This window comes from Crocuta crocuta, unplaced genomic scaffold (genome assembly GCF_008692635.1).
Source record: "Crocuta crocuta isolate KB4526 unplaced genomic scaffold, BGI_CrCroc_1.0 scaffold26, whole genome shotgun sequence".
Classification (NCBI taxonomy): domain Eukaryota; kingdom Metazoa; phylum Chordata; class Mammalia; order Carnivora; family Hyaenidae; genus Crocuta; species Crocuta crocuta.
This window is the reverse complement of record NW_027532249.1, coordinates 787,125-814,476: the sequence shown is the minus strand read 5'-3', so window position 1 is coordinate 814,476 and position 27,352 is coordinate 787,125. Positions and strand designations below refer to the sequence as shown.

The 27,352-nt window shown below is 36.6% G+C and overlaps 1 protein-coding gene and 1 pseudogene across 1 annotated transcript in view; one reads left to right on the top strand and one right to left on the bottom strand.

The window, feature by feature from the left end:
* CEP192 (centrosomal protein 192) overlaps positions 1-27,352 on the top strand; it is a 128,356-nt gene that overhangs the window by 22,171 nt on the left and 78,833 nt on the right. The window contains exons 8-12 of the mRNA XM_077778236.1: positions 8,307-8,455; positions 9,610-9,754; positions 10,847-10,980; positions 22,829-23,189; positions 23,641-23,784. Coding sequence (XP_077634362.1) covers positions 8,307-8,455; positions 9,610-9,754; positions 10,847-10,980; positions 22,829-23,189; positions 23,641-23,784 — 933 coding nt within the window. The remainder of the gene's footprint in view (positions 1-8,306; positions 8,456-9,609; positions 9,755-10,846; positions 10,981-22,828; positions 23,190-23,640; positions 23,785-27,352) is intronic.
* LOC144243159 (small ribosomal subunit protein eS6 pseudogene) lies at positions 1,795-2,553 on the bottom strand (annotated as a pseudogene).

Sequence of the window (27,352 nt, the reverse complement as noted above, 5' to 3'; positions counted from 1 at the left end):
AAATTGAAGAATAAACTCAGACAGGTAGGAAGGGACCAAATTATTCATGGCTTTGAAGGTCAGGCTGATGAACTGAGTGGAATAAATAAAAATTACAAATTCAGGAAAGGTTTTGCTACCACAATTTTTAGATATTTTGGATTATGGAGTTGTGAATAAGGAATCATGGATTGAATTAATACAGATCTTTGTTTTAGTAGGCTAGATTTTTATGTGTGTATTTATTTATTTATTTTCTGTTTCAAGTTTTTATTTAAATTCTAGTTATCCTATAGTGTAATATTGGTTTCAGGAGTAGAATTTAGTGGTTCATCACTAACTCCCAGTGCTCATCCAAACAAGTACCTTCCTTAATGCCCATCACCCATCTAGGCCCTCCACCCCCGCCTCTCTCCATCAACCCATTCTCTACCATTAGGAGCCTCTTTTGGTTTGCCCACTTTTTTTACCCTCTTTTCCCCTATGTTCATCTATTTTGTTTTTTAAATTCCACATATGAATGAAATCATTAGTATTTGTCTTTCTCTGACAGACTTGTTTCACTTTGTATAATACACTCTAGTTCCATCCACATTGTTGCAAATGGCAAGATTTCATTCTTCTTAATGGCTGTGTAACATTCCTCTGTGTGTGTGTGTGTGTGCATGCACGTACACCGCATCTTCTTTATCCTTTCATCTGTCAGTAGACACTTTGGCTACTTCCATATTTGGCTATTGCAAATGAGGCAATAAACAGGGATGTATGTCTCCCTTTGAATTAGTGTTTTTGTATTTTTTGGGTAAATATTCAGTAGTGGGATTACTTGATCAGAGTGTAGTTCTATTTTTAATTTTTTGAGGAACCTCCATACTGTTTTCTAAGTGGCTGCACTAGGTGGCATTCCCACCAACAGTGCAGAAGGATTCTTTTTTCTTCACATCCTTGCTCACACTGGTTGTTTCTTGTGTGTGTTTGATTTTAGCTATTCTGACAAGTGTGAGGTGATAGATCTTTCTATGGTTTTTGATTTGCATTTACCTGATGATGAGTGATATTGAGTATCTTATGTGTCTGTTGGCTATCTGTATGTCTTCTTTATAGAAATGTCTGTTCATGTCTTCTGCTCATTTTAAAAAATTGGATTATTTGTTTTTTGGTTGTGTATTAGTTTTATATATTTTGGATCTAACCCTTTATCAGATATTTTTGTTGATTGTTTCCTTTGCTGTTCAGAAGCCTTTTATACTGATGTAGTCTCCATAGTTTATTTTTTATATTATTTTCCTTGTCTCAGGAGACATATCTAATAAGAAGTTGTTAGAGCCATTGTCAGAGACATTACTCATTGTGCTCTCTTCTAGGATTTTTATGGTTTCAGGTCTCACATTTAGGTCCCTGGTGTAAGAAAGTGGTCCAGTACCATTGTTTTGCATGTTGCTGCCTAGTTTTCTTAACATCATTTGTTGAAGGTACTTGTCTTTTTCCCATTGCATGTTCTTGCCGCCTTTGTTGAAGATTAGTTGACCATATAATTGTGAGTTTATTTCTGGATGACAGTTTATTTTTTTTAAGTTTATTTATTTTGAGAGAGAAAGAGAAGAGAGAGAGAGAGAACGAGCACATGAGCAGGGGAGAAGCACAGAGAGAGAGGGAGAGAGAATACCAAGCAGGCTCCATGCTGTCAGCACAGAGCCCTACAGGCTCAAACTGTGAAATTGTGTCTGGAGCCAAAATCAAGAGTTGGACCCTTAACTGACTTTTTTTTTTTTCTTGGATGTCTGATCTTATTTATTTGTTTCTCTTACAACAATCTCATTTTTGACTGGACTCAGACTTTGAGGTAGAAGCTCTCAGAGAAGACAGTCTCTGTCTCTTGGCAATCTGTTCTTGGCATTTTTCTTTGGCCTTCTTCATTCTTGTGGCCAAAAGCTTAGCATATTCAGCCTCTTCCTTGTGTTTCTTTGTGTGCTGCTTCTTGAAAGCAATGCGTCAGTGTTCGTGTTGGAGGACACATGAAGTAAAAGACACTAAATCTTGGGTGCTCTGTTTCGATGTTTCTTACCTTCTTTGTTTAGGGGCTTTCTCACAAGATACTGGCAGACATCATCTTCCTTCAAGAGATTGAGAAGCTTGCGGATTCTGCTAGCTCTTTTGGGCCCCAGGCGATGAGGCACAGGAGTATCAGTGAGTCCAGGAATATCCTTCTCCCCTTTTTTCATGATGATCAAGTTGTGAACACTGAGATTGGCATCCACAATGCAGCCTAGACAGATTTGTGCTTTCTTTCTCCAGTCCTCCATGGTCGGTAGCAGGAATGCCCCTTACTTAGCAGTAGGTGGATGTGGCCATGGGTCAAGACACCCTGCTTCATGGGGAAACCTTGTTTGTCATTGCCACCACTGATTAGGACCACATAACCCTTCCATTCTTTCCCTAAAGCATTAGTAGCAACTTCTGTGGCCATTCGCTTCTTAAAAAAGGTACAAAGTGAGTACAAACTCACTGAAGTTAATCGTCCACTTCAGTGAGTTTCTGGTAGCCAGTAGCTGGGAAAGAGATGTTCAGCTTCATCTTGAGGCTGCTTACCACCTCCAGCGTGCCACAAAAAGGAATCTATTCTGTTCTTTTGATCTATGTATTTATTTTTATGCCGATACCATACTGTTTTGATTACTACAGCTTTGTTGTGATTCTTGAAATCTGGGATTGTGATACTCAGTTTTATTATTTTTTTTAAGTAGGCCCCATGCACGGTGTGGGGCCTTGAACTTTCAGATCTGAACAAGAGTCACATGCTCTACCAACTAAGACAACCAGGTGCCTCCAGTTTTGTTATTCTTTTTCAAGATTGCTTTTGCTATTGAGGGGCTTTTGTGGTTCTGTACAAATTTTAGGACTGTTTGTTCTAGTTCTATGAAAAATAACTATTTATTAATAGATAGGGATTACATTAAATCTGTAGGTTGCTTTTGATAGTATGCACATTTGTTCTTCTAATCCATGAGCATAGAAGATCTTTCCATTTGTTTGTGTCTTTGGTTTCTTTCATGAGTGTTTAACAGTTTTCAGAGTACAAATCTTTCATCTCCGAGTACAAAATTTGGCTAAATTTTGTTATTTTTGGTGCAGCTGTAAATGGGATTATTAATTTCTCTTCCTGTTATTTATTTATTAGCGTATAGAAATGCAATGGATTTTTGTATATCAGTTTTGTATCCCATAGCCTTACTGATACCATATCATCTGCAAATAGTTTAAGCATTACTTCTTCCTTACCAAGTTTGGATTCCTTTTATTTCTTTTTGTTGTCTCATTGGTGTGGTTAGGACACCCAGTACTATGTTGAGTGGTGAAAGTGGACATTTTGTCTTGTTCCTGACCTTCGGGGAAAAGGTTTTATTAGTTTTACCCCACTGAATATGATGGTCACTATGAGCTTTTCACATATGGCCTTCATTATGTTCAGATATGTTGCTTCTAAATCTACCTTTTAGAGGGGTTTTATCATGAATGGATTCTGTACTTTATCAAATGCTTATTCTGCATCTGTTGAAATGGTATATGGTTTTTATCCTTTCTCTTGTTAATGTGATGTATCATGTCAATTGATTTATGAATACAAACATCCTTGCATTCCAGGAATAAATCCAACCTGATTGTAGTGAAAAATAGTTTTAAATATATTATCGGACTCAGTTTGCTAATATGAGGATTTTTGTGTCTCTGTTCACCAGAGATATTGGCCTGTAGTTCTCTTTTTGTTCTTGTAGTGTCTTTGTCTGATTTTGGTATTAGGGTAATGATAGCTGACTTTGGAAGCTTGCTTTCTTCTTTTATTTTTTGGAGTAATTTGAGAAGAATAGATACTAACTGTTTTTAAATGTTTGATAGAATTCATAGCTGTCTGGTCCTAGACTTTGGTTGGGAGGTTTTTTTTGATTACTGATTCAGTTTCATTGCTGGTAATTGGTATGTTCAATATTTCTATTTTTTCCTGATTTACTTTTGGGAGGTTATATGTTTCTATGAGTTTGTCCATTTCTTCTAGGTTGTCCAGTTTTTTGGCATATGATTTTTCATAATATTCTTTATAATCCTTTGCATTTCTATGGTGTCAGTTGTTATTTCTCCTCTTTCATTCCTGAATTGTTTGAGTCCATTCTCTTTCTTTTTTTATGAGTCCTGTTAAAGATTTATCAATTTTGTTGATCTTTTCAAAGAACCAGCTCCTGGTTTCATCAGTCTGTCCTGGTTTTTTAGTTTCTCTTTCATTTATTCCTGCTTTAATCTTTTTTTTAAAATTTCTTTTAACATTTATTTATTTTTGAGAAACATAGCATTAGTGGGGGAGGGGCAGAGAGAGAGGGAGATAGAGAATCTGAAGCAGGCTCCAGGCTCTGCAGTGTTTGTCAGCAGAGCCTGACATGGGACTCAAACTTACAAACCATGAGATCATGACCTGAGCTGAAGTTGGAATCTCAGCCAACTGAGCTACCCAGGCGCCCCTGGTCTAATCTTTATTATTTCCTTCCTTTTTCTGGTTTTCAGGTTTTGCTTTTCTTTCTCTAGCTCCTTTATTTGTAAGGTTAGGTTGTTTATTTGAGTTTTCCATGCTTCTTCAGATAGGTGTGTATTGTTATAAACTTCCTTCTTAGAACAGCTTTTGCTGCATCCCAAAGATTTTGGACTATTGTATTCCCATTTTCATTTGTTAGTCTATTTTTGGATTTCTTCTTTGATAGCTTCATTGACCCATTTATTGCTTAGTAGCATGTTATTTAACTTCCGTGTATTTTTGTTTTTTCCAGGTATTTTCTTATGTTTGATTTCTAGTTTCATAGCATTGTGGTCAGAAAAGATGCATGGTATGACTTCAGTCTTAAATTTGTTGAAACTTGTTTTGTGGTCTAATATGTAATCTATTTCGGAGAATGTGTGCTTGGAAAGAATGTGTATTCTGTTTTAGGGTGGAATGTTCTGAATATATCTATTAGATCCATCTGGTCTAGTGTATCTTTCAGAGTCACTGTTGCTTTGGTGATTTTTCTGTTTGGATGATGTGCCCATTGCTATAATGGTGTGTTAAAGTCCCCTACTATCATTGTGTTGCTGTTGATTACTTCCTGTATGTTTGTTTTCAGCTGCTTAATGTATTTGGTTCCTCCGTGGTNCGCGAGATCATGACCTAAGCGAAAGTCGGACGCTTAACCGACTAAGCCACCCAGGCGCCCCAATTGTTATATCTTCTTGTTGGGTTGTCCCCTTTATGTTTGTTTACATAGTGTCCTTTTTTTCTCTTTTTACAGTTTTCGTTTTGTCCCATGTAAGTATTGCTATCCTGGTTTTCTTTTCATTTCCATTTGCTTAAAAAATGCTTCTTTCCTTCCCTTTCAATCTGCATATTTCTTTAGGTCTGAAATGAGTCTCTTAAAGGCAGCATATAGATGGGTTTTACTTTTTTATCTACCCCATCACCTTTTGTGTCTTTTGGAGTGTTTAGTCCATCTACATTCAAGGTAATTATTGATAGGCATGTATATATTGCCATTTTGTTACTTGTTTTATGTCTGTTTATGTAGTTCTCTGTTCTTTCTCCTGCTCTCTTGGTTTGGTTCTCTTCTCTTGGTTCTCTCATGGTTTGCTGGCTTTCTTTAGTGATGTACTTGGATCCCTTTCTTTTTATTATTTCAATATCTGTTACTGATTTTTGATTTGTGGTTACTCTTAGTTTTGTATATAATATTTTCTGCATATAGCAATCTATTACTTTGATAGTCACTTAAGTTTTAACCCATTCTTTACTCCTTTTCCCTCCACATTTTAGGTATATGGTGTCGTGCTTTGCATCCTTTTATTTTATGAATCCATTGACTAATTCTTACAGATATACTTATTTTTTACTGCTTTTGTGCTTCCTGCTTTTCTTATTCCTATTTATAAGTCTTTCTACTCAGAGTTGTCTTTTAACATTTCTTGTAGGGCTGGTTTAGTGGTCTCCAGTTCCTTTAAGTTTTGTTTGTCTGGGAAACTCTGTCTCTCTCTCTGTGTTCTGAATGATAGCTTTGTTGGACAGAGTGTTCTTGGCTGCATGTTTTTTTCTTTTCAGCACATTGAATATATCATGTCAGTTCCTCTGGCCTGCAAAATCCTGCTGAAAAATCTGCTGATAATTTTATGGGGTTTCTCTTGTATCTCCTGTTGCATTTAGAATTCTCACTTTATCATTACTTTTTGTCATTTTAATTGCTATGCATCTTGGTGTGGACCTCCTTGGGTTGAGTTTGAGGACTCTCTTTGCCTTCTGGATTTGGATTTGTTTCCTTCCCCAGATTCAGGATGTACTGAGGTGTTATGTCTTCAAAGAAATTTTCTTCCCCCTTCCTTTTCTCTCTTCTCCTTCCCTATAATGCAAATGTCATTATGTTTGATGGTGTTGCTAAGTTCCGTAAGCCTATTTTCACGTGTTTATTATTTTTTCTCTTATGTTTAACTTGTTTTCCATCCCTCTGTCTTCCTGGTCGCTAATCTGTTCCTTTGCTTCACCTAGTATTTATTCCATATAGTGTATTTTAAATTTTAGTTATTGAGTTATTCATCTCTGAATGGGTTTTGTTTGTTTCCTTGTTAAGGGTCTAACTTATGTCCTCCACTCTTTTCTCTAGTCCTTTGCATACCTTCTTTTTTGTTTTTTAAAGTTTCATTTATTTATTTTGAGAGAGAACAAGAAAAAATGCAAGCCTAAGAGGGGCAGAGAGGGAGAGAGAGAGTCCCAAGCAGGTTCCACGCTGTCAGTGCAGAGCCTGATGCGGGGCTCAACTCACAAACTCAAACTCGGATATATGACCTGAGCTGAAATTAAGAGTCAGTCACTTAACTAACTGAGCCACCCAGGTGCCCCTAGTGTGTACCTTTATGACTATTACTTTAAATTCTCAATAGGAATGTTACTTACCTCCATTTTGCTTAGGTCTCTTGTGGTGAATTTGTCCTGTTCTTTCACTTAGGACATATTACTCAGTCTTCTCATTTTGTTTAACTCTGTCTGTTTCTATGTAGTTCAGCTGTCATCTACATCTCTTGCTCTTGAAAGTAGTGGCTTTATTAAGAAGAGGTCATTAGTGTGTTCCAGTGCAGTGTCCCCTATTCACCAAAAACTGCCACTTCGGGGTGTCTCCTGTGTGTGTTGTTGGTGTCCTGCTGTTGTGGCTGAGCCACTTTTGCTTTCAGTGAAGTCATCTGCAGAGTTTCTCTTTGTTTGTTTTGGGCAGGGTTTAGTCCCTAAGTTATAATGGGCCACTCTGCATGCTGCCTTGGGCTTGAGTTGAGTCAGAATGGGAAGAGCTGTGGTAACACCAAACTGCAAGGTGCTTTCCCTGTATTGTCCTCTGAGAAGCTTTTGTTGGTGGGTGGGTCTGCAGTCAGATCAGCTGTCTACCCCCAGGCTACTGTTGGGACCACAGTCTCACTGGTGTCTGTGGTTCTTTCTCCCTCCCTGAGCAGGAGTCATTTTGGAGTGGTGCTGGCCCCTATCAGGGCTGCTTGCATACTGCCAGGCTGTGGCACCACTTTAGATGGGCTCTGGCAAAAGCGTATTGGAAGGGGTGTATCCACTGGAGAATCCAGGGCACACTCTTAGCAAGTTATCTAGTGAGTATCTTCACCCTACCAGTCCGCACAGGTATTTGTGTATTTAGGCTGCGGAGGAGGGAAGGAAAATGGCATCTGCCAGCTCCTTTTTTTTTCTGGAAAAATGTCCCAAAGATCCCTGCCTGTCTAGCACATACACCAAAATTAGTCACTATATCTCCCTCCCACATACCTTTCAAACTGCTGCTTCTGTGTTGTATCTCTGCAGGGCTGTTTATTGTACTGTCACTTTAAAGGCAGGGACTCAGTTTCCTCTTGCCCTCCTGGCTCTGCCAGAGCAGAGCCTGCTGATTTTTAAAGTTCCAGATGTTATGCCCCAGTGATTGTAAGAACTTGTGAAATCCCTTTGCACCCTTGGAGTCCCTCCCTTTTGCAGACTATCCCATGGGTTCATTTACCTCCTGACCATGTCTCTGCCCTTTCTACCCTCTTTGATGTGGTCTCTTCTCTATACTTACCTGTGGAGTGTTTGTTCTGCCAGTCTTTGGATCCTTTTCTAGGTTATTCACACTGGTGTGGCTATTATCTAGTTGTATCCATGTAACTAGTTGAGCTTAGGGTCCTCCTACTCTGCCTTTTTTCCTCAGAAGTCTTTATCAACCTTTTTGATCAAATATTATTTATAGCTCAGTCAGTACCTTAAAAAGCTTCCAATTTTTTTCCCATTTTACTGATAGATGATGATATTGATGATGAAGAGTTTTATGATGAACATTTGGAGGCTTATTTTGAGCAACTGGCTATTCCAGGAATGATATATGAAGACCCAGAAGGACAAGAACCTCCAGAAAAAGATTTTAAATTACCTACAAGTGATCCATGCCAGGTATGTTCCAGTCTTAGGGTTTTTCAGAAATTTGACTTTAGGAAACTATTACTTGCCTCTTTACATATTACCATAAACCAAAACTTTTGGTTTTCTTTGGTTTCTGTTTTTCTGGATAGAAAGTTATGAGAAATACTTTGCCCATCCTTTCCTGCTTCTTACTTTTTCTTCATCTACAGAAAAATGGGAGAATATTACAGTGAACATGTATTATGTGTATGCCCCTTATCCAGATTAACCAGTTGTTAACATTTGGCCATCTTTACTTTTTTTTTTTTTGTCCTTCCATGAATACTTTTTTCCTGTATCATTTGAAAGGAATGTGCAGAAATTTGACATGGCACCCTAATACTTTGACATTTATCTCTTTCAAATAAAGATATTTTCCTGCATAATCTCAATTCTTCTAATTTTGATACAGTAATATAAATGAATATACAGTCCATATTCATTCACATTTACCCACCTGCCTCTAAAGTGTCCTTTATTTTTTATTGTTTTTGAATCAAGATTTAATAAAGGATTACAGTTGCTTTTGGTTGTCATGTTTCTTTAGTATTTTGATTTGTAGTTCTTCCATGTCATTAAAGTTATGTAAAATCTAGGCCTGTTTTGTAAAATGACTTATAAACTAGGTATATCTGATTGCTTCCCCCCTCCTGATAAGATTAAACATTTTGGCAAGAATTCAAATTATGCATGTTCACCCTGAACAGGTTAAGATTAAACCTAAGGGTATTTTGTGCTTTTCCTTGTATTACATCAGGAGACATGGGAGTCTCTTTGTCCAACTATTGGATGATGTTATGTTTGATAATCTCGGTTAATGTGGTGTTGGCTAGCTGTCTCCTTGTGTAAGTGCCTTTCTTTGCTCTTTTGTTATCAAGGAATAATCTGGAGGATGACACACTGAGGCCATGTGAGCTTCCTGTTCCCCAAGAACCTTTTGCAAACTGGATTTAGTAGTATTGCTCAGGCCTCCTAGAAACAATTATTCCTGTGGTGGTTATAATGGTGATGTTTCCAATTCCTTCTGTGTTAATTACCTGGCATCCTTCTGTCGAGAAGTCGTTCTCTGCTTCTCATCTTTTTCCCCCCAAAAATGTTTTTTTATTAATTAAAAAAATAATACAACTAAGATATTTTTTCAACAGGCAAATGAAAATGGTAGCTTAAACTATGAATCTCAATCAGAAAATAATAGCTCTCTGATTTCCCATGGCTCACACTCTTCAGGAAATTCTGAAACAACCCACAAAGAGTCTGAAGATGGTTATGTTGTTTGTGGGCCTGGGACCAGTAAGTATTGAAATACAACTCCATTGTTCTTAAATTCTGTTTGACTTTGCCTTTTTTCCAAAGAATTCGTTTCTTTGGTATAATGGAACCTGTATTAACCATTGGATTCCCTCAGATTTTTAAACAGTCTAAAACTTTGAAAAGAGCTTTTAATAATACCTAAGTACATTAGTATTATTAGAAATACTAAAATATGTATTATGGAAAGAGCCTAACTGTCCATCATCTGATGAATGGCTAAAGATGTGGTTTATATACACAATTGGAATACTACTTGGCAATGAGAAAGAATGAAATCCTGTCATTTGCAGCAATGTGGACAGAACTGGAGGGTATTATGCTAAGCGAAATAAGTCCATTAGTTACAAACAGAGAGTGAGAGAGGCAAACCGTAAGAGACTCTTAAATACAGACAACAAACTGAAGGTTGATTGGGAGATGCAAGGGAGAGGGGAAAACAGGTGATCGGCATTGAGTAGGGCACTTGTTGGGATGAGGAACACACTGTATACACTGTATGTTAGCCAACTTGACAATAAGTTATATTAAAAAAAAGAAAGAAAGAAATGCTGCAATATGAAAGGCACCTGGGAGGCTCAGTTGGTTAAGTGTCTGACTTTTAATCTCGGTCAGGTCATGATCTCATCGTTTGTGAGTTCAAGCCCCGTATGAGACGCCATGCTGTTTGCGTGGAGCCTACTTGGGATTCTCTCTCTCCCTCTCTCTCTGCCCTTCCCTGCTCGCATTCACACACACTCCCTCACTTTCTCAAAATAAATAAGTAAATAAATAAATATACTGTGGTGTATATTGCTTGCGTTGATTACTACAAATGAGTGTATTTTATTCAGACATTTGAGAATTAGAAATGAATTCTCTCTGTGTTTGCAGTTTGTCACATTTACTGTTGCCTCCTATTGATTTCTCTTGAATGCAAATTGCTATACTTGTCATATGATTTGAGTCATGATTTGTCATTTAATTGCTAAATAATTAGGTTTACTTGAAATAATTTGAATGGCAAGAAGCAGTTACTATAATAGATTACTGAAACTTTGACTTTGCTCCATTAATTTTTTTCTTGTTTTTCAGGTAAATTTATAGATACTGGAGATAATAGAAGGCAAATAGATGGTGTATTATCATTTTCTCCTGGTACTTGGAGAACTGAAGAAGAGAAAGAAAGGGCAGACAGTTTGAAGGGTATTGTCTCACATCATGGCAGAGTAAGTTTATATGCATTCTCTTCAAGTTTTCTATGAAAAGGATGAAAAATCTTTTGTACGGTATCAATTTTTTTCAAAGCAACAACTGTTGGCTTCTGGAAAATGTAGAAAAAAATATTTAAAAATTTCCCTGCTTAGAGCACCTGAGTGACTCAGTCGGTTAAGTGTCTGACTTTGGCTCAATCATGATCTTGCAGTTTGTGGGTTTGAGCCCTGCATCGGTCTCTGTGCTGACAGCTCAGAGCCTGGAACCTGCTTCAGATTCTGTGTCTCCCACTCTCTGCCCCTCCTCCACTCATACTCTGTCTCTCAAAAATGAATAAATGTTAAAGAAATTTTTTTTAAATACTAAAAATTAAAAAACATTTTTCTTACTGATTATGTATCTATGTGTGTGCTTGTATGTATCTTTGAGATCACTAAGATTATGTTAAATATACAACTTATACATTTTCTTAAATTTAAATATTCATTGACTTTCATTTAGATCATTCATTTGAAAAGTTCTTTAGCTTGGTGTCAAAACATTAAATAAAAAAGCAAACGATTCACGTTGCTCAAGCATGTTTGTTTTTCATTTTATAGTTTTTTCTGTGTTAATATCACCCCATTACTTCTACACTTGAAATTTGGTAGTCATTTCTGGCTCTTACCAATTCTTTGTTCCCTTTTTAATATATGCCTCAGGTTTGTATGATGGTTTCAATTTAGAGGGAGTGTGTGTATTGATAGAGACAGTTATTTATCTTCATAGTAATCCTTTGAGTGATTAAGGCATTAAATGATGATGGGACTGTCATTTTAAAGGTGTGGAAGCTCAGAAAATCTAATTTCTGTCGGTGTGTTCTAAGGACTGTGTCTTAGGTTTATTGTTTCTTATACTCTTCACCACTACTCAAGTTCAGGATGCTTACTGCCTCATGTCTGATTTATTGTGCTGTCTACAGTATTTTTACCTTTTTTTATTAAATAAAAAAATTTTTCTTTTTATGTTTATTTTGAGAGAGCCAGTGAGCAAGCACACAAGTGGAGTAGAGGCAGAGAAAGGGGGAGAGAGAGAATCCTAAACAGGCTCCGCGCTGTCAGTGCAGAGCCTGAAGTGGGGCTTAATCTCACAACTGTGAGATATGACCTGAGCTGAAATCAAGAGTTGGATGCTTAACTGACTGAGCCACCCAGGCGCCCTACCATCTACAGTATTTTCCCCATTCCATTATATTTGTCAATACCAGGTTAATCTTGTTAGGAAGGTTTTTAATGTGTATAATTGTATGCATTATATATATATATAAAATACATATTCTTTGTGTTTAAGTGTTTCAAATTAATAATCCTTAAAATGCTTTATAATCTGGCCCCATATTAATCTGTTTTTCTCATGTATGTTTCTTCTACACATCTGTTCCTATTTTCTCCCCCTATTCCCTAATCCAGATTATGATCATTTTTCTAGTCTTTTTAAGATTTTATTTAAAAACATTTTTTTAATGTTTATTTGAGAGAGACAGAGAGAGAAAGTGCATGTGAATGAGAGGTGGAGGGGCAGAGAGAGAGGAAGACAGAGGATCTCAAGCAGGCTCTGCACCCCCATTGCAGAGCCTGATGCAAGACTCAAACCTACGAACCATGAGATCATGACTGAGCCAAAGACGGAAGCTTAACAGACTGAGCCACTCAAGTGCCCCAATCTTTCCAATTGTTTATGAATTCCTTCGTTACTTTTCAGTAACTCTGGACTACACTTGTTTTTCTGAATTCTCATTACAGTAATTTTTATTGTAGTACTTTATTGTATATAGGAATATTTTGCTTATGCAGAAGTTGCCTATACAGCAGCTTCAAGAATTTCTTACTCATCCAAGGAACCAGTTATATACAAACACAACAGAAAGCCCCTTGCCTCAGGTAACCAGAACAAGTGTTCAGAATCAGTAGGATTTTCCTGCTACGGATGCTTTGTCAAATGTATAGTCATCTGACAGTATGGAGTTATGATTCTAATATATTTGGTTAACGGTCCAGCCCTCAACTGATTAGAGGTAGCCATTGGAAAAAGGGAAAGAGCATCTTTTCATCTTGATTTTGTCAAAAAGTGATATTTGATAAATTTTATAAATATGTCTAGCCATGCCATTTAATTTTAGGCTAAGGACCTTGTCCTGTAATAGTAATTATTTCTCTAATTGGCAATTATTTGTCATTTAAAACAAGATTTTTAGTTTTAATATTGTTGAATACTCACAAATTGCTTGGCATTTTGGTCAGGCCATTTTAACAAAAAGAATCATTGGTACCTTTTTGGCGATAAGTATGGTATTTGATGTTGTAGGTCATACAAAGATAATCTGCTTTCATGAAACATAGTAAGAAAGTAAAGGAAATCCATGGATAACTATAAGATAGACAGAATCCTGGTTGTTGAATATCATCATACCTATTGAAGAAAGTCCCCAAGTTCTGATTGAGTTACATTCTAAAAGTTTTTTTTTTAAGTTTCAAAGTGTTTCTAAGAAAAAACATAGTTTCTGATAATCTATTTCCAATCCATCTTCTAAAAAAAGATCTAATCGCTGTTGGTGTATAGAGATGCAGCTGATTTCTATACGTTGATTTTATATCCTGCGACTTTGCAGAATTCGTGTATCACTTCTAGCAATTTTTTGGTGGAGTCTTACCAGTTTTCTGTGTAGAGTATCAGGTCATCTGTGAAGGGTAAAAATTTGACTTCTTTGCCAGTTTGGATGCCTTTTATTTCCTTTTGTTGTCCTGTTGCTTCCAACACTATGTTAAACAGTAGTGGTGAGAGTGGACATCCTTGTCATGTTCCTGATCTCAGGGGGAGAGCTCTCAGTCTTTCCCCATTGAGGATGATATTAGCTGTGGGCCTTTCATAAATGGATTTTATGATGTTAAGGTATATTCCTTCTATCCCGAGTTTCTTGAGGGTTTTTATTAAGAAAGGATGCTGTATTTTGTCAGATGGTTTTTCTGCATCTATTGATAGGATCATATGGTTCCTATCCTTTCTTCTATTGATGTTAGCTAACTTTACAATAAATTATATTTAAAATAAATAGAAAATTTTTTTTAAAAATAAAGGATTTAATCACAAGATAGCCAGGTTCTGATGGAGCATTCAGGCACTATGAATGTGAAACCCTGAAGCCTTCAGTAGTGGTTTAAGGAGGGCGTTGAATGTAGAGAGATGGTGAGGGCTGGCTTCTAGCCACAGAATCCAGAGTGGAATGAGCACTTCCATTAAAACTTTGTTGCTTAGGGGGCACCTGGGTGGCTCAGTCGGTTAAGCATCCAGCTTTGCTTCAGGTTATGATCTCGCGGTTTGTGAGTTTGAGCCCTGCATTGGACTCTGTGCTGACAGCTTGTAGCTTGGAGCCTGCTTCTGATTATGTGCTCCCTCTCTCTCTGCCCCTTCCCTGCTTATACTCTGTGTCTCTCTTTCTTTCAAAAATAAATAAACATTAAAAAAGAAAAAGCTTTGTTCCTTGGATGGGGGGGAATTTCCTATCTGTGGGTCAGCCATAAAGTGTGTTATATTATTTCCTGAGATGTCTTCTTTTTCTCATGTCTGAAGATCATACGGTTTATGTTATCATGAAGTTACCGTATTCTGTCCTTTTGAGGGCAAGATTAGCAGCCCAATTTCCTTCATGGCATTTAAAGAACTCAGAAATACAAGCTACTATCTTAAGTAAATTTTTTTCCTTTTTGTTATAATACTGCTATATATAAGGAATAGACTTTGCCCCCAACCCCACCCTTCAAATGTATAGCTGGCCCTTGAGCAATGTGAGATTTTAGGGCACCAAATCCCTGCACAGTAAAAAATATTGTGATAACTTTTAAGGTCCCCAAATTTAAGTAGTAATAGCTTACTATTGACTGGAAGCCTTACTGATAATATAAGGAGTGATAAACATATTTTGTATGTTATATGTGTTATATACTGTATTTTTACAATAAAATAAGCCAGACAAAAGAAAGTTATTAAGGAAATCCTAAGGAAGAGAGAATACATTTACGGTTCTGTACTGTATCCAAAAAATCCACATATAAGTGGTTTAAAAAAAAAAACTGCTTTAACTTTTGTTTATCTGGGAATGTCTTAAATTTTTCCTCATTTTTAAAGGAGAGTTTACCAAATGTAAGATTCTTGGTTGACAAGTTTTTTCCCCCTCCCAGTACTTTAAATGGTTTTCTGATGGGAAATTTACTGGTTATCTTACTGAAGATTCCTTGCATGTGACAAGTAGCTTCTCTTGCTGTTTTCAAGATTCTCTTTGTCTTTGTCTGTTGACAGTTTGATTATAATGTCTTTGTATGGTTGTCTTCAAATTTATAATCAAGCTTCCTTCCTTCCTTCCCTCCCTCTCTCCCTCCCTCCGTCCTTCCTTCCTTCTTTCCTTTTGAGTGTGTGTGCACGCTTGCACGTGGGGAAGGTGCAGAGGGAGAGAGTCTTAAGCAGGCTCTACACTATGTGTGGCTTGATCTCATGACCTTGAGATTATGACCTGAGCTGGAATCAAGAGATAAATGCTTAACGAACTGAACCACCCAGTCGCCCCTTTATTTTTTATTTCTAACTTAATGGGCTTATAATTAGCATTTGGTCTGAAAAATCTAAATTTTCTAAATGTTCTGAATAAAAGTATATATTTATATGTGTTTCATGGACGTAAGAAAAATGAAAAGTGCTCTTAAATGCTCTTTTTTGAGGAATGTTTAGTTTTAAAAATCCATTAGGCTATTTAGTACATTAGTTGCAGAAAAGATAAATCAAAGTCTCCAATTTTAATTGAATTTTTATCAAATTATTTGCACCTCCATTTTTTTTCTTTATGTACTTCTCTGCTATATTTATTGCATATAAGATTATAGGTCTTTGATAAGAGTATACCTTTTTTAGTAATTCTGTCCTTTTTTAAATCTGTTAGTGCTTCTAACCTTAAATTGTCCTTTGTATATCAGTACTGATATCTTTGCTTTTTCTATATTTTGTGTAAGCTTGTTATCTTCTTTTCCATCCCTTTTACATTTTTCTTTATCATTTGTTGAGAGGCTTCTTATATTTAGCATATAGCTAGGTTTACTTTTTAATGTAATCTGGTAGTCTATTTTTTAATGAGCTAGTTAATCCTTTAACGCTTGGTATAATTATTAATATTATTGATTTTGATCTTATATTTACTTCATTTAATATTTATTTTACTTTGTTTTTATCATTTTCAAAAATTTTATTGCATTATTTATCCCTGTTCTCCCCTTCACTTCCTCCCATCTTTCCTCTTTTATACATTTGGCCTTTCTTCTCTTTTTCATTGATTCTAAGATCCACATTTTTCATATTTTAATGCTTCTGAAATCAGTATGTGTCTTACAGTTACTAATATGTCATTAGTGGCATATACAATAATGGTAAATCTTAAAATCAATGGTTAGATTCTGTGGGGGATGCTGTTTTTCCATTATTTGGAGGCCATTTTTTTTCTCTTCTTTAATTCTTTATCAGATATATTTTTCAGCCATTATTTGAAATGATATCAGCACCAGGGTTCTTTGTTGCCTGTTGGTTTCCCTTAGATGCCAATAAGGTGGGACTTTGAAATACTTTAATTACCTCCTTTCAAAACCCCACGTCCTAAGAGAACTTTGGATTGCTTTTACTTTTTCTTTCCTCCTCACATTTCATAACTCTTAAGTTTTGCTGAGAGAGTTACACTATCAAAATGTTAACAAAAACCAATTTTGTGTTTAGTTTGAAAACTGCCAAAGCAGCTGCATTTGTCTTTGTATTATTTATTGTTAGATCACAGCAAGGGAGCTGTTCTGCTGCATAGGGAACTCTGACTTGGAAACAAGTCATCTATGAAATGGTTTGGTACAAGGTTTCCCACCCACAGTGCATGTATGTGAGTTGACATGGTGCTCTCTGAGACCCCAGATGCTGCCTTATTCAGCCTAGTCAGGATTCTTACAGAGGCTTTCAGTCACAATCACACAGATGCTAGCTTTGCCCTGTTGGCTCCTCAGCCAAGCACAAAAAGGGTTCAGGTGCATTTCATCAGATGGTGCAGTGATTCTGGAGACTATCGCCTGGCTGCATTCATACTTCAAGACTGTTTTAAATAGCTTTCCTGAGGAGATATCTAGTTTCCAACATTCTGACATTTTTCCCCCTTATTTTAAAAATTGAAGTATAGTAGAAATACAAGATTATATTGATTTCAGGTGTACAACATAGTGATTTGACAATTATATATGTCATGAAATGACACCTTGATAAGTGTAGTTACCATCTGTCACCATAACAAAGTTACTACAGTATTGACTCTTCCTTATGTAGTAATTTCATCCCTGTGACTTATTTAATTATTGGAAGTCTGTACCTCTTAAACCCCTTCACCTGTTTTACCCATCATTCCTCTATCCCTCTGGCAATTACTCTTTTTTTTCCTCTGTATTTATGAGTCTGTTTCTGTTTTGTTCATTTGTTTGTTTTTTGGGATCCACAAAGAAATGAAACCATAGAGTATTTGTTTTTTTCTGACTTATTTTACTTAGCATAATGCCCACTAGGTCCACTTAAGTTGTCACAAATCTTTCTTTTCTGTAGCTGAGTAATATTCCTCTGTGTGTGTGTGTGTGTGTGTGTGTGTACTACATGTTCATTATCCATTCATCTATTGATGGACACCTGAGTTCTTTATCTTGGCTATTATAAATAATGCTGCAGTAAACATAGAGGGTGCATATATCTCTTTGAATTAGTATTTTCATTTTCTTTGAATAAATGCCCAACAGTGGGATTACTGGATCATATGGTATTTCTATTTTTAATTTTTAGAGGAACTCCCATACTATTTTCTGTAGGGACTACACCAATTTACATTCATAGCAACAGTGCACAAGGATTCCCTTTTTTCCACATCCTTGCCAACACTTGTTTCTTGTGTTTTTTATTTTAGCCATTCTGAAGGTGTGAGGTGATATCTCCTCATAGTTTTGATCTGCATTTCCCTGATAATGAATGGTGTTAAGTGTCTTTTCATGTGTCTGTGGGCCATCTGTATGTCTTCTTTGTAGAAATATCTGTTCATGTCTTCTTCCCATTTTTTCATTGGATTGTTTGAGATTTTTTTAGTGTTGAGTTTTAGGAGTTCTTTATATAGTTTGGATATTAACCCCTAATTGGGTGTATGACTTCTTCATATCTTCACCTATTCAGTTGGTTGCCTTTTCGTTTTGTTGATTGTTTCCTTTACTGTGCAAAAGCTGTTTAGTTTCATGTAGTCCTAATTGCTTACGTTTGTTTCATTTGCATGAGGAAACAGAACCAGAAGAATATTGCCAAGGCTGATATCTAAGGGAGTATTGCTTATGTTTTCCTATAGAAGTTTTATGGTTTCGGGACTTACATTTAGGTCTTCAATTCATTTTGAGTTTATTTTTGTATATGGTGAGAGAAAGTGGTTCAGTTTCATTCTTTTGCATGTAGCTGTCCAGTTTATTCAACACTATTTATTGAAGAGATTGTTTTTCTCCACTGTATATTCTTGCCTCTTTTGTCATAGATTAATTGACCTAAGTATGGGCTTTTTTGTAGACTCTCTGTTCTGTTCCACTGATCTCTGTGTCTATTTTTGTTGCCTGTACCATGACTTTTTTTTTCTTTTTTCTTTTTTTTTTTAAATGTTTTATTTATTTCTAGGAGAGAGAGAGACAGCGTGAGCAGGGGAGGTTCAGGGAGAGAGGGAGTCACAGACTCTGAAACAGGCTCCAGGCTCTGAGCTGGCAGTCAGCACAGAGCCCGACGCGGGGCTCGAACCCACAAACCGCAAGATCGTGACCCAAGCGAAAGTTGGACGCTCAACCGACTAAGCCACCCAGGCGCTCCATTTTTTTCTTTTTTTTTTTTTTAAGAGGGAGAGTGCTAGCATGTGAGTGTGAGCAGAGGAGGGTAGAGGAAGAGAGAGAATCTTAAGCAAGCTCCATGCCCAGCACAGAGCCTGAAGTGGGGTCAATCTCACAACTGTGAGATTATGACACGAACCAAAATCAAGAGTTAGATGCTTAACCAACTGAGCCATCCAGGCGTCTGTTTTAACTTTTTTTTAAAGCATAACTGTTTTGATTACTATAGCTTTGTAGTATAGATTGGGATGGTGATACCTCCAGCATTGCTTTGGTTATTTGAGGACTTTTGTGTTCCATACAAATTTTAGGATTATTAGTTCTAATTCTGTGAAAAATATTATTGGTATTTTGATAGGTATTGCACTAAATGTGTAGATTGCTTTGGGTAGTATGGACATTTTAACAATATTCTTCCAGTCCATGAACATGGTTTATCTTCCATTTATTTGGGTCATCTATATTTTCTTTCTTTTTTTTTATTTTAGAGAGAGAGCATGAGTTGGGGGAGAAGGGCTAAGGGAAAGTGAGAGAGAGAGAGATTGAGAGAGAGAAGAGAAGAGAGACTCTTAAGCAGGTTTCATCTGAGTGTGGAGCCTGATGCGGCTCAATCCCACGACCCTGGGATCACAACCTGAGCCAAAATCACGAATTGGACACTCAGTTGACTGAGCTACCCCGGCACCCCTCTTTCATTGGTGTCTTATAATTTTCAAAATATAGATCTTTCACTTCCTTGCTTAAATTTATTCCTAGATATTTTATTTTTTCTGATGAGATTGTAAGTAGGGTTTTTAAAAATTTCTTTCTGTTACTTATCATTATTAGTGTACCGAAACAAAACAGATTTCTGTATATTAACTTTGTATCCTGCAACTTTACTAAATTAATTTATTAGTTTTAATAGTTTTTGGTGGAATCTTTAGAGTTTTCTACCTATAGTATTATGTCATATGAAAATAGTGACAGTTTTGCTTCCTTTTCAATCTGGATACCTTTTATTCCATTTCTTGCCTCATCACTGGGCTAGGACTTCTAGTACTATGTTGAATAAAAGCGGTGAGAGTGGACATCCGTGTCTTGTTCCTTATCTTTGAGGAAAAGCTTTAAGCTTTGCACCATTGAGTATGATTTAGTTGGGGATTTGTTATATATTATGTTGGAGTATGTTACGTCTAAACCCACTTTGTTGAGAGTTTTTATCATGAATGGATACTGAATTATGCCAAATACTTTTTCTGCGTCTATTGAGATAATTGTATTATTTTTATCCTTCATTCTGTTAATGTGGTGTATCATGTTGATTTATGAATATTCAACCATCCTTGCATACCTGGAATAAATTACGCCTGATTGTAGTAAATGTGTTGTTGAATTTGGCTTGCTAATATTTTGTTAAGGATTTTTGTATCTATGTTTATCAGGAATATGAGTCTACAGTTTGGTGTCAGGTTAATGCTTGTTTGTGGAATGAATTTGGAAGCATTTCTTCTTCTATTTTTTTTTTTAAAGATTTTTTTTTAAATTTATTTTTTTAATATTTTTTTTATTTATTTCTAGGAGAGAGAGAGAGACAGCATGAGCAGGGGAGGGTCAGAGAGAGAAGGAGACACAGACTCTGAAACAGGCTCCAGGCTCTGAGCTGGCAGTCAGCACAGAGTCTGACACGGGGCTCGAACCCACGAACCGCGAGATCATGACCTAAGCGAAAGTCGGACGCTTAACCGACTAAGCCACCCAGGCACCCCAACTTCTTCTATTTTTTGAGAGTTTACGAAGAATGGTTGTTAACTCTTCTTTAAGAATTCATCAGTGAAGCTATCTAGTCCTGGACATTTGTTTGTTGGGAGTTTTTTGATTACTGATTAATTCATTACTAGTAATCAGTCTGTTCAGATTTTCTGTTTCTTCCTGATTCAGTTGGAAGATGTTTCTAGAAATTAATTCATTTCTTCCAGGTTATCCACTTTGTTGGGTTATAATTTTTCATAGTATTCTCTTATAATCCTTTGTATTTCTGTGGTGCCAGTTATATATAACTGCTTTCATTTCTGATTTTATTTATTTGAGTTCTTTCTCTTTTATCTGGATAAGCCTGGCTAAAGGCTTATCAGTTTTATCTTTTGAGAACCAACTCTTAGTTTCATTGATCTTATCTATTGGGTTTTTTAAATCTTTATTTCATTCTGGTTCTTTTTACTCTTTGCTAGTATTCTATATGAAAAATAGTTCTGTTTTTAAATGGCATTTCTTTGTCTCTGTGTCTTTTTTTTCTGTTGTTATATTCATATTTTAAGAATTGATTTTACAAGCTTTCTATATTAAGGACATATTTTGATCCTTATGCATTTTATGTATTTATTTACTAATTTGCCTCAAACAATAGAAATTTATTTTCTCACACTTCTCGAGAAGTCAGAGAGTAAGCTTTCAGTAGGGTTGGTTTCTCCCTGCGCTTCTCTCCTTGCTTTATAGATGGCCTTTTTCTCCCTATGTCTTCAAGATGGTCTTCCCTTTCCCAATCCTTATGCATTTTTAGGCTTTATTGTTTGTATTAGTTTCCTAGGGCTGCTAGAAAAAAATTACCAAAATCTAGTGGCCTACAACAACAGAAATGTAGTCTCACAGTTCTAGAGGCCAAAGGTTGGAAATCAAGGCATTGGAAACTCCATCCAAAGGCTCCTTTCTTGCCTCTTCCAGCAGCTGGTGGCTCCTGTTTTTTTTACTTGTGGCAGCATCACTTGAATATTTGCCTCCATCTTTACATGGCCTTTCTCTCAGTGTCTCTGTGTCCTGCTAAAATCTTATTTCTCTTATAAGGACACTGCTCGTTGGATTAAAGGCCCATTCTAACTCCAGGATGGTCTTATTTCAAGATCCTTAACTTAATCTGCAAGACCCTGTTTCCAGATAAGGTTACAGTTTATAGGACCTGGTGTTAAGACTGGGAAATTTTTAACCCACGAGAGTATTATACTTAGATGTTATCCACTAAAGACTTTAAAACTATTCATTTCTATTTTCTCCTAGCACTTTTGCATCTAAATGTTTAGGCTGTCTGGAATTTATTTTGATATAAGGTAGGATATAAGTTTAATTTTTGTAAGGCATTTTGGAAGATCACCCAGTTAGTAAGTGCCGGCAGTAGGATTTAAACCTATGACTTCTATTTCAACGTCAACATCTTTTCTCTTATGTAAAACTACCTGCTTTTAGTATTTTAACTTAAAAATCCTTGCCTGTGAGGCTGTTTTTGTCATCATCATCTCAACAGAGAAGACTGCTCTTATAGGTTTTATTGGCACTTGAAACTACAGTGGTACCTGGATTTCCAAAAAGTATTGTAGGCACTTGGGCTCTTTTTCAGCAGTTGTTATTCTAGGAAAGAATAAGACATGCCATTTGGGAAAATATGTCAGACGGAAAGCATGGTTTTGAGGTGCTGGCTTAATTTGCCTTGTCTGATGTAGTTGTTATGTGATACCTCATGGGCATCTGTATATGCTATTTTTCTCCTGTTAAAAGATATTAATATACCTGTTTTCAGGAGATATTACTCATATTAATTTTATGAGTCTGGTTACATTAATGGGCTTGCCATGCTTGTAGAGAGATTTAGTGGTAATTATAAGAATTTAAACTGACATTTCTAACATCCTGTAATATAATGAACATGTTGGGCCCACTTTTGGTATCTGAATCTGTTGATAGACATTTGCAATGATCACATTGTGAGTTTTGGTTTTGGTATATTGCTTAAAATTGGTTCATACATAGTCTAAAAGAGTATAATGAATACTGTTTAGTCTGGTGCTTTACATAATAATCAGTTACGTCTACTACATAATTTTTTCCCATAAAGTTTGGAATGAGTCATGAAAAACAAAACTTATGGCTGCTTTGTTATTTATTTTTAAAGGAAAGTGCAAGAGAAGAAGTTCCTGTGAAGACTATCAGGGCTACTAATGTGAAATTAAACCCTGTTTATTTTCATGACACAAATGCCAATAAAGGTGATTTTGATGTAATGGACCCTGTAAAGCTGGAGGCTGGGTCTCTTCATCAAAATAAGCATTTAGCATCTGAATCAAAAACAGTTTTACCTATAGATAGATGTTTAGATGCTGAGACTCCTAAAGTGTCCATTCAAAAATATATGGACAGAGCATCTTTGAAGCCTGTTAGTGACAGTGAAATTAATTCCACTGATACTCTTCAGTCACCATCGAGTGAAAGGCGGACATGTGAATGTTACAAGTCCACTGAAAAGAGTAAAGAGCGTAAGTAGGGTTTTCTTGCTTTGAATTTTTATTTAAATTCTAGTTAGTTAACATGTAGTGTAGTAAGAATGCTTTAAAAAATAAAAGTAAAGAAATGTATAAAATATTTATACAATAAGAGTATATTTTCAGGGGGAACTTGCCTGATCTTTCATATTAAAATATTTAAGTGTTTATGGATTAAAAATTCTATCTTCACTTACTCATTTAGTGGAAATGTACTGTTTTAAACCTTAGTTTTCTTTTCCTTTTTCCCCTCATTCTCCATTATAGATTTCTGTTGGGGTTAAGGGCAGCTTTTCCACATTAGGCAGCTTTTGTGGGAATGGATTCTTTTTTATAACTAGTTTTGGGCAGATTTCAATGCTGTTGATATCTAAGATAAGTCAGCTAAGTAAAATTATTTTATCATTTTGTTTCATATGTCACTGGATATTTTGGACTTTCTTAGAAACAGATCTGCCACAGAGTGTGGTCTATCAAAATGAAGAAGGAAGATGGGTCACTGACCTTGCATATTATACATCTTTTAATAAGGAACAAGTTTTAAATATGTCTCTAACTGACGAGATGAATGAAGACTTCAGATCTGGTTGTAAGTGTATTGATAACCACTTTATTGTCTCATTTTCATTGCTTTTGATGGTGTTCTGAGATTGAACCTTGAACAATATGAGGATTAAGGGACACCAACTCCTTGCATTGTTGAAAATCTGTGTATCATTTTTGACTTTCCAAAATCTTAACTACCAACAGCCTACTGGTTACCTTAAATGATAACATTGTCTATTAACATATCTTTTTTGTGTTACCTGCATTATATACTGTATTCTTACAATAAGATAAGCTAGAGAAAAAAATGTTAATAAAATCATAAGGGGGCACCTGGGTGGTTCAGTCAGTTGAGCGTCCAACTTACCCTCAGGTCATGATCTTGTGGTTCGTGAGTTTGAGCCCCACATCAGGCTCGCTGCTGTTAGCCTGTCAGCATATAGCCTGCTTTGGATCCTCCTTCCCCCTTTCTGTCCCTCCCCCACTTGCATGATCCCAAAAATAAGTAAACATTTTAAAAAGATATTTAAAAAAAAAAAGAAACGCATAAAACACATTTATAGCACTGTACTTTCTATACGGAAAAAAAAAATCTGTGTGTAAGTACATGTAGTTCAAACCTGTGTTTTTCAATGGTCAACTGTAATACTGAGCTTTTCAGCTGATTTTATAGGCCTGAGTTAGTCAGTGCTTATCATTGCAGAATGAGCTGACCTTTTCCTTAAGCAAGGACAGTGAGTCAGACTATCATTCTTTTACATCAGTTTAGAACCTTCATATGCCAGAGTTGGAAGGGACCTTAGGCTTTACCTTCTCATTTTTTTTTCCTTAAAGATTTTATTTTTAAGTAATCTTTATACCCAACATGGGGCTCAAACTTATAACTCCCAGATCAAGAGTCACATGCTCTACCAAGTGAGTCAGCTGGGCACCCCAGTTTACATTATCACTTTTATTTTTAACTTTATTTATTTTAAGGGAGAGAGGGGGGGAAAGAGAGAGAGAGAGAGAGAGAAAATCCCAAACAGGCTCCACGCTGTCAGCACAGAGCCCAAAATGGGGTTTGAACTCATAAACTGAGATCATGACCTGAACTGAAATTGAGACTCAGACACTTAACTGACTGAGCCACCCAGGCAGCCTCTACATTCTCACTTTTAAAATCTTCTTGAATTTTAAATGAATGCTGAGAACAAACTGAGGGCTGATGGGGGTGGGGGAGAGGGGAAGGGGAGTGATGGGCATGGGGGAGGGCACTTGTTGGGATGAGCACTGGGTGTTATATGGAAACCAACTTGACAACTATTTAAGAAAAAAATCCTGTTTTGAACAAAAGAAATATTTTGATAAATGAACGGTTACAAAATCCCACCCATTTTGGAGTAAAACCTAAGAAATGTAGAAATGATGGGAGAAAGGTGACGGAAAAGATAAATCTCAAAGGGTGAGAGCAGTAGAAATATCAGCATTAGGAATATTCTGGTTAGAATCTCTGACCATGCAAGAAAAACCTGAGTTAGGTCTGCAGAACACTTGGCATTTTGAGCCTTAGGTCTGTGGAGATGCTGGTGCTACTGAGGCCTCCAGTGCCTGAGCACCCCTAAACCTGCCATGAAGAAAGGCATTCATTGGCCTGTTAAGCCTAGTCTTAATTTATTTACTCACTTTTAGAGTGTGCATGCATGAGTGGGGGAAAGGGACAAGGAAAGTGAGAGAGAATTCCAAGCAGGCTCCACGCTCAGATGTGTAGCCTGATGTGGCTTGATCCACATCCCTGGGATCATGACCTGAGCCAAAATCAAGAGTTGGACGCTCAGCCAGTTGTGCCACCTAGGCTCCCCAAGCCTGGTCTCATTTTTAATAGGCTGAGAGTATGCCGCAGGAAGAAGTTATTCTAACTGCTGCTTGTACTAAGCTCCTCCTAAATATCTAATAATATGGACGGTAGAGATAAATAAGGCATTTTTCCAGCCTTTAAGCAATTGTACATCAACTAAGATAAGACAAGAATGTAAAACAACAGTCTGCATCATAAAAAATACAAACCAAATGGTTTTGGAGTTTGGAGCAGAATAAACTTTTGTGTGAGTGGGTGACAGGGATTTCATATAGGAGATGGCTTTTGAGGAAGAGTTTGAAGAGGTAGATGTTTGAGGGGATGAGAAATTCCAAATGGATAGAAAACCTAATGAAAGACAATGAAATGAGTAAGTCTGGGTATGTTTTGAGAATGGTAGATAGTCCAATGTAGCATTTACGACAAAATATAGGAAGGGGAGAGTAATAAAAGGTGAAGAGGTGAAGCTGGAAAGGTATAAAGTAGGGCCAGGGAGTGGGTCGAACTTTGACTACCACATCAGAGTTGAAACTTGTGTGTAAACATTGAAGATTTGATTGTCCAACTTCCTTTATGAATCATCTTTTGGTACCGATGGACAGTTGAATGGGAGATTCCTTAGGATGTTGTAGAAATCTAGGTGTCACAGTCAGAATGAAAAGCAAGTAGCTAGTGAAAGCAATAAAATGGTTAGGATTTGATGACTGGATTTCAGGAGATAGTAGGAAGGCAAGAAAAGATTGAGGTTTGTGGTGTGAGTTATTTGGGAAAATGGCAATACTATGAACTGAGATGGGGAAATCCAAAGAGATTGTAGAATTTTGGACAATTGTGGTTTGAGGGGGGATATCTGGTAGCTGGAAGTATGAGTCAGGAATTGGAAGTTAAGTTACAGTTAAAGTTTGCTCCATGACATCCTGATTTAGAAAGAACAAGGGGTACAGATTGGATGGTAGATAGTTGTACAGCATGGAGCCCAGTGCAGGGCTAGAACTCACGAACTATGAGATCATGACCTGAGCTGAAATCAAGAGTTGGACGTTTAACTGACAGTCACAAAGGTGCCCCTAAAATAAATTCTTTAATTCCAAAACGCAGAAAAGCGTATAAAATATTGTGATATTTGTGTCACTTGAAAAGTTAGTGGTCATGGAATTCTCATGTGCAACTGGTGGGAATGTAAAGTGATAGAACCATTTTGGAAATTTGTCTAGCAGGAGCTTTTGAGGTGAACTTTATGAACTTCATACTTGAGGACCCAGTAATTCTGCACTAGAGTTATATATCCAGTGTATAGGTATATGGTTCACCAAAAGATCTACACTGAAATATTCATAGCAGCACTATATGGTTATCTCCAAATTAGAAACACCTTAATTCTAATTGATAGAATGGATTGTGTTTATTCATACATTGGAATGCTTTGTAGCAATGGGAATAAGTGATGTGTAGCCACTTGAAGCAGTGTGGATGAATTTCGTAAGTATGTAGGATGAAATAAGACAGCCTAAGAATACATGCTGTGTAAGTCTGTTTGTATATATTTTAAATGTACCCTGCCCTGTGGAGTAAGTAAGGATAATGATTACCCATGGGTGGGCATGTAGTGATAAGAAGGAAGCTCGAGGGGCCTTTTGGGGGTACTAGGAGAGTTCTCTTTCTCAGTCTGGGGTACTGATCTGGCTACACAATTGTGTTTATTGAGTTGTACACTTATATACTTTTCATGTGTATATTATTATTTGGTGAACAGTTTTTAAAAATTAGTGATCAA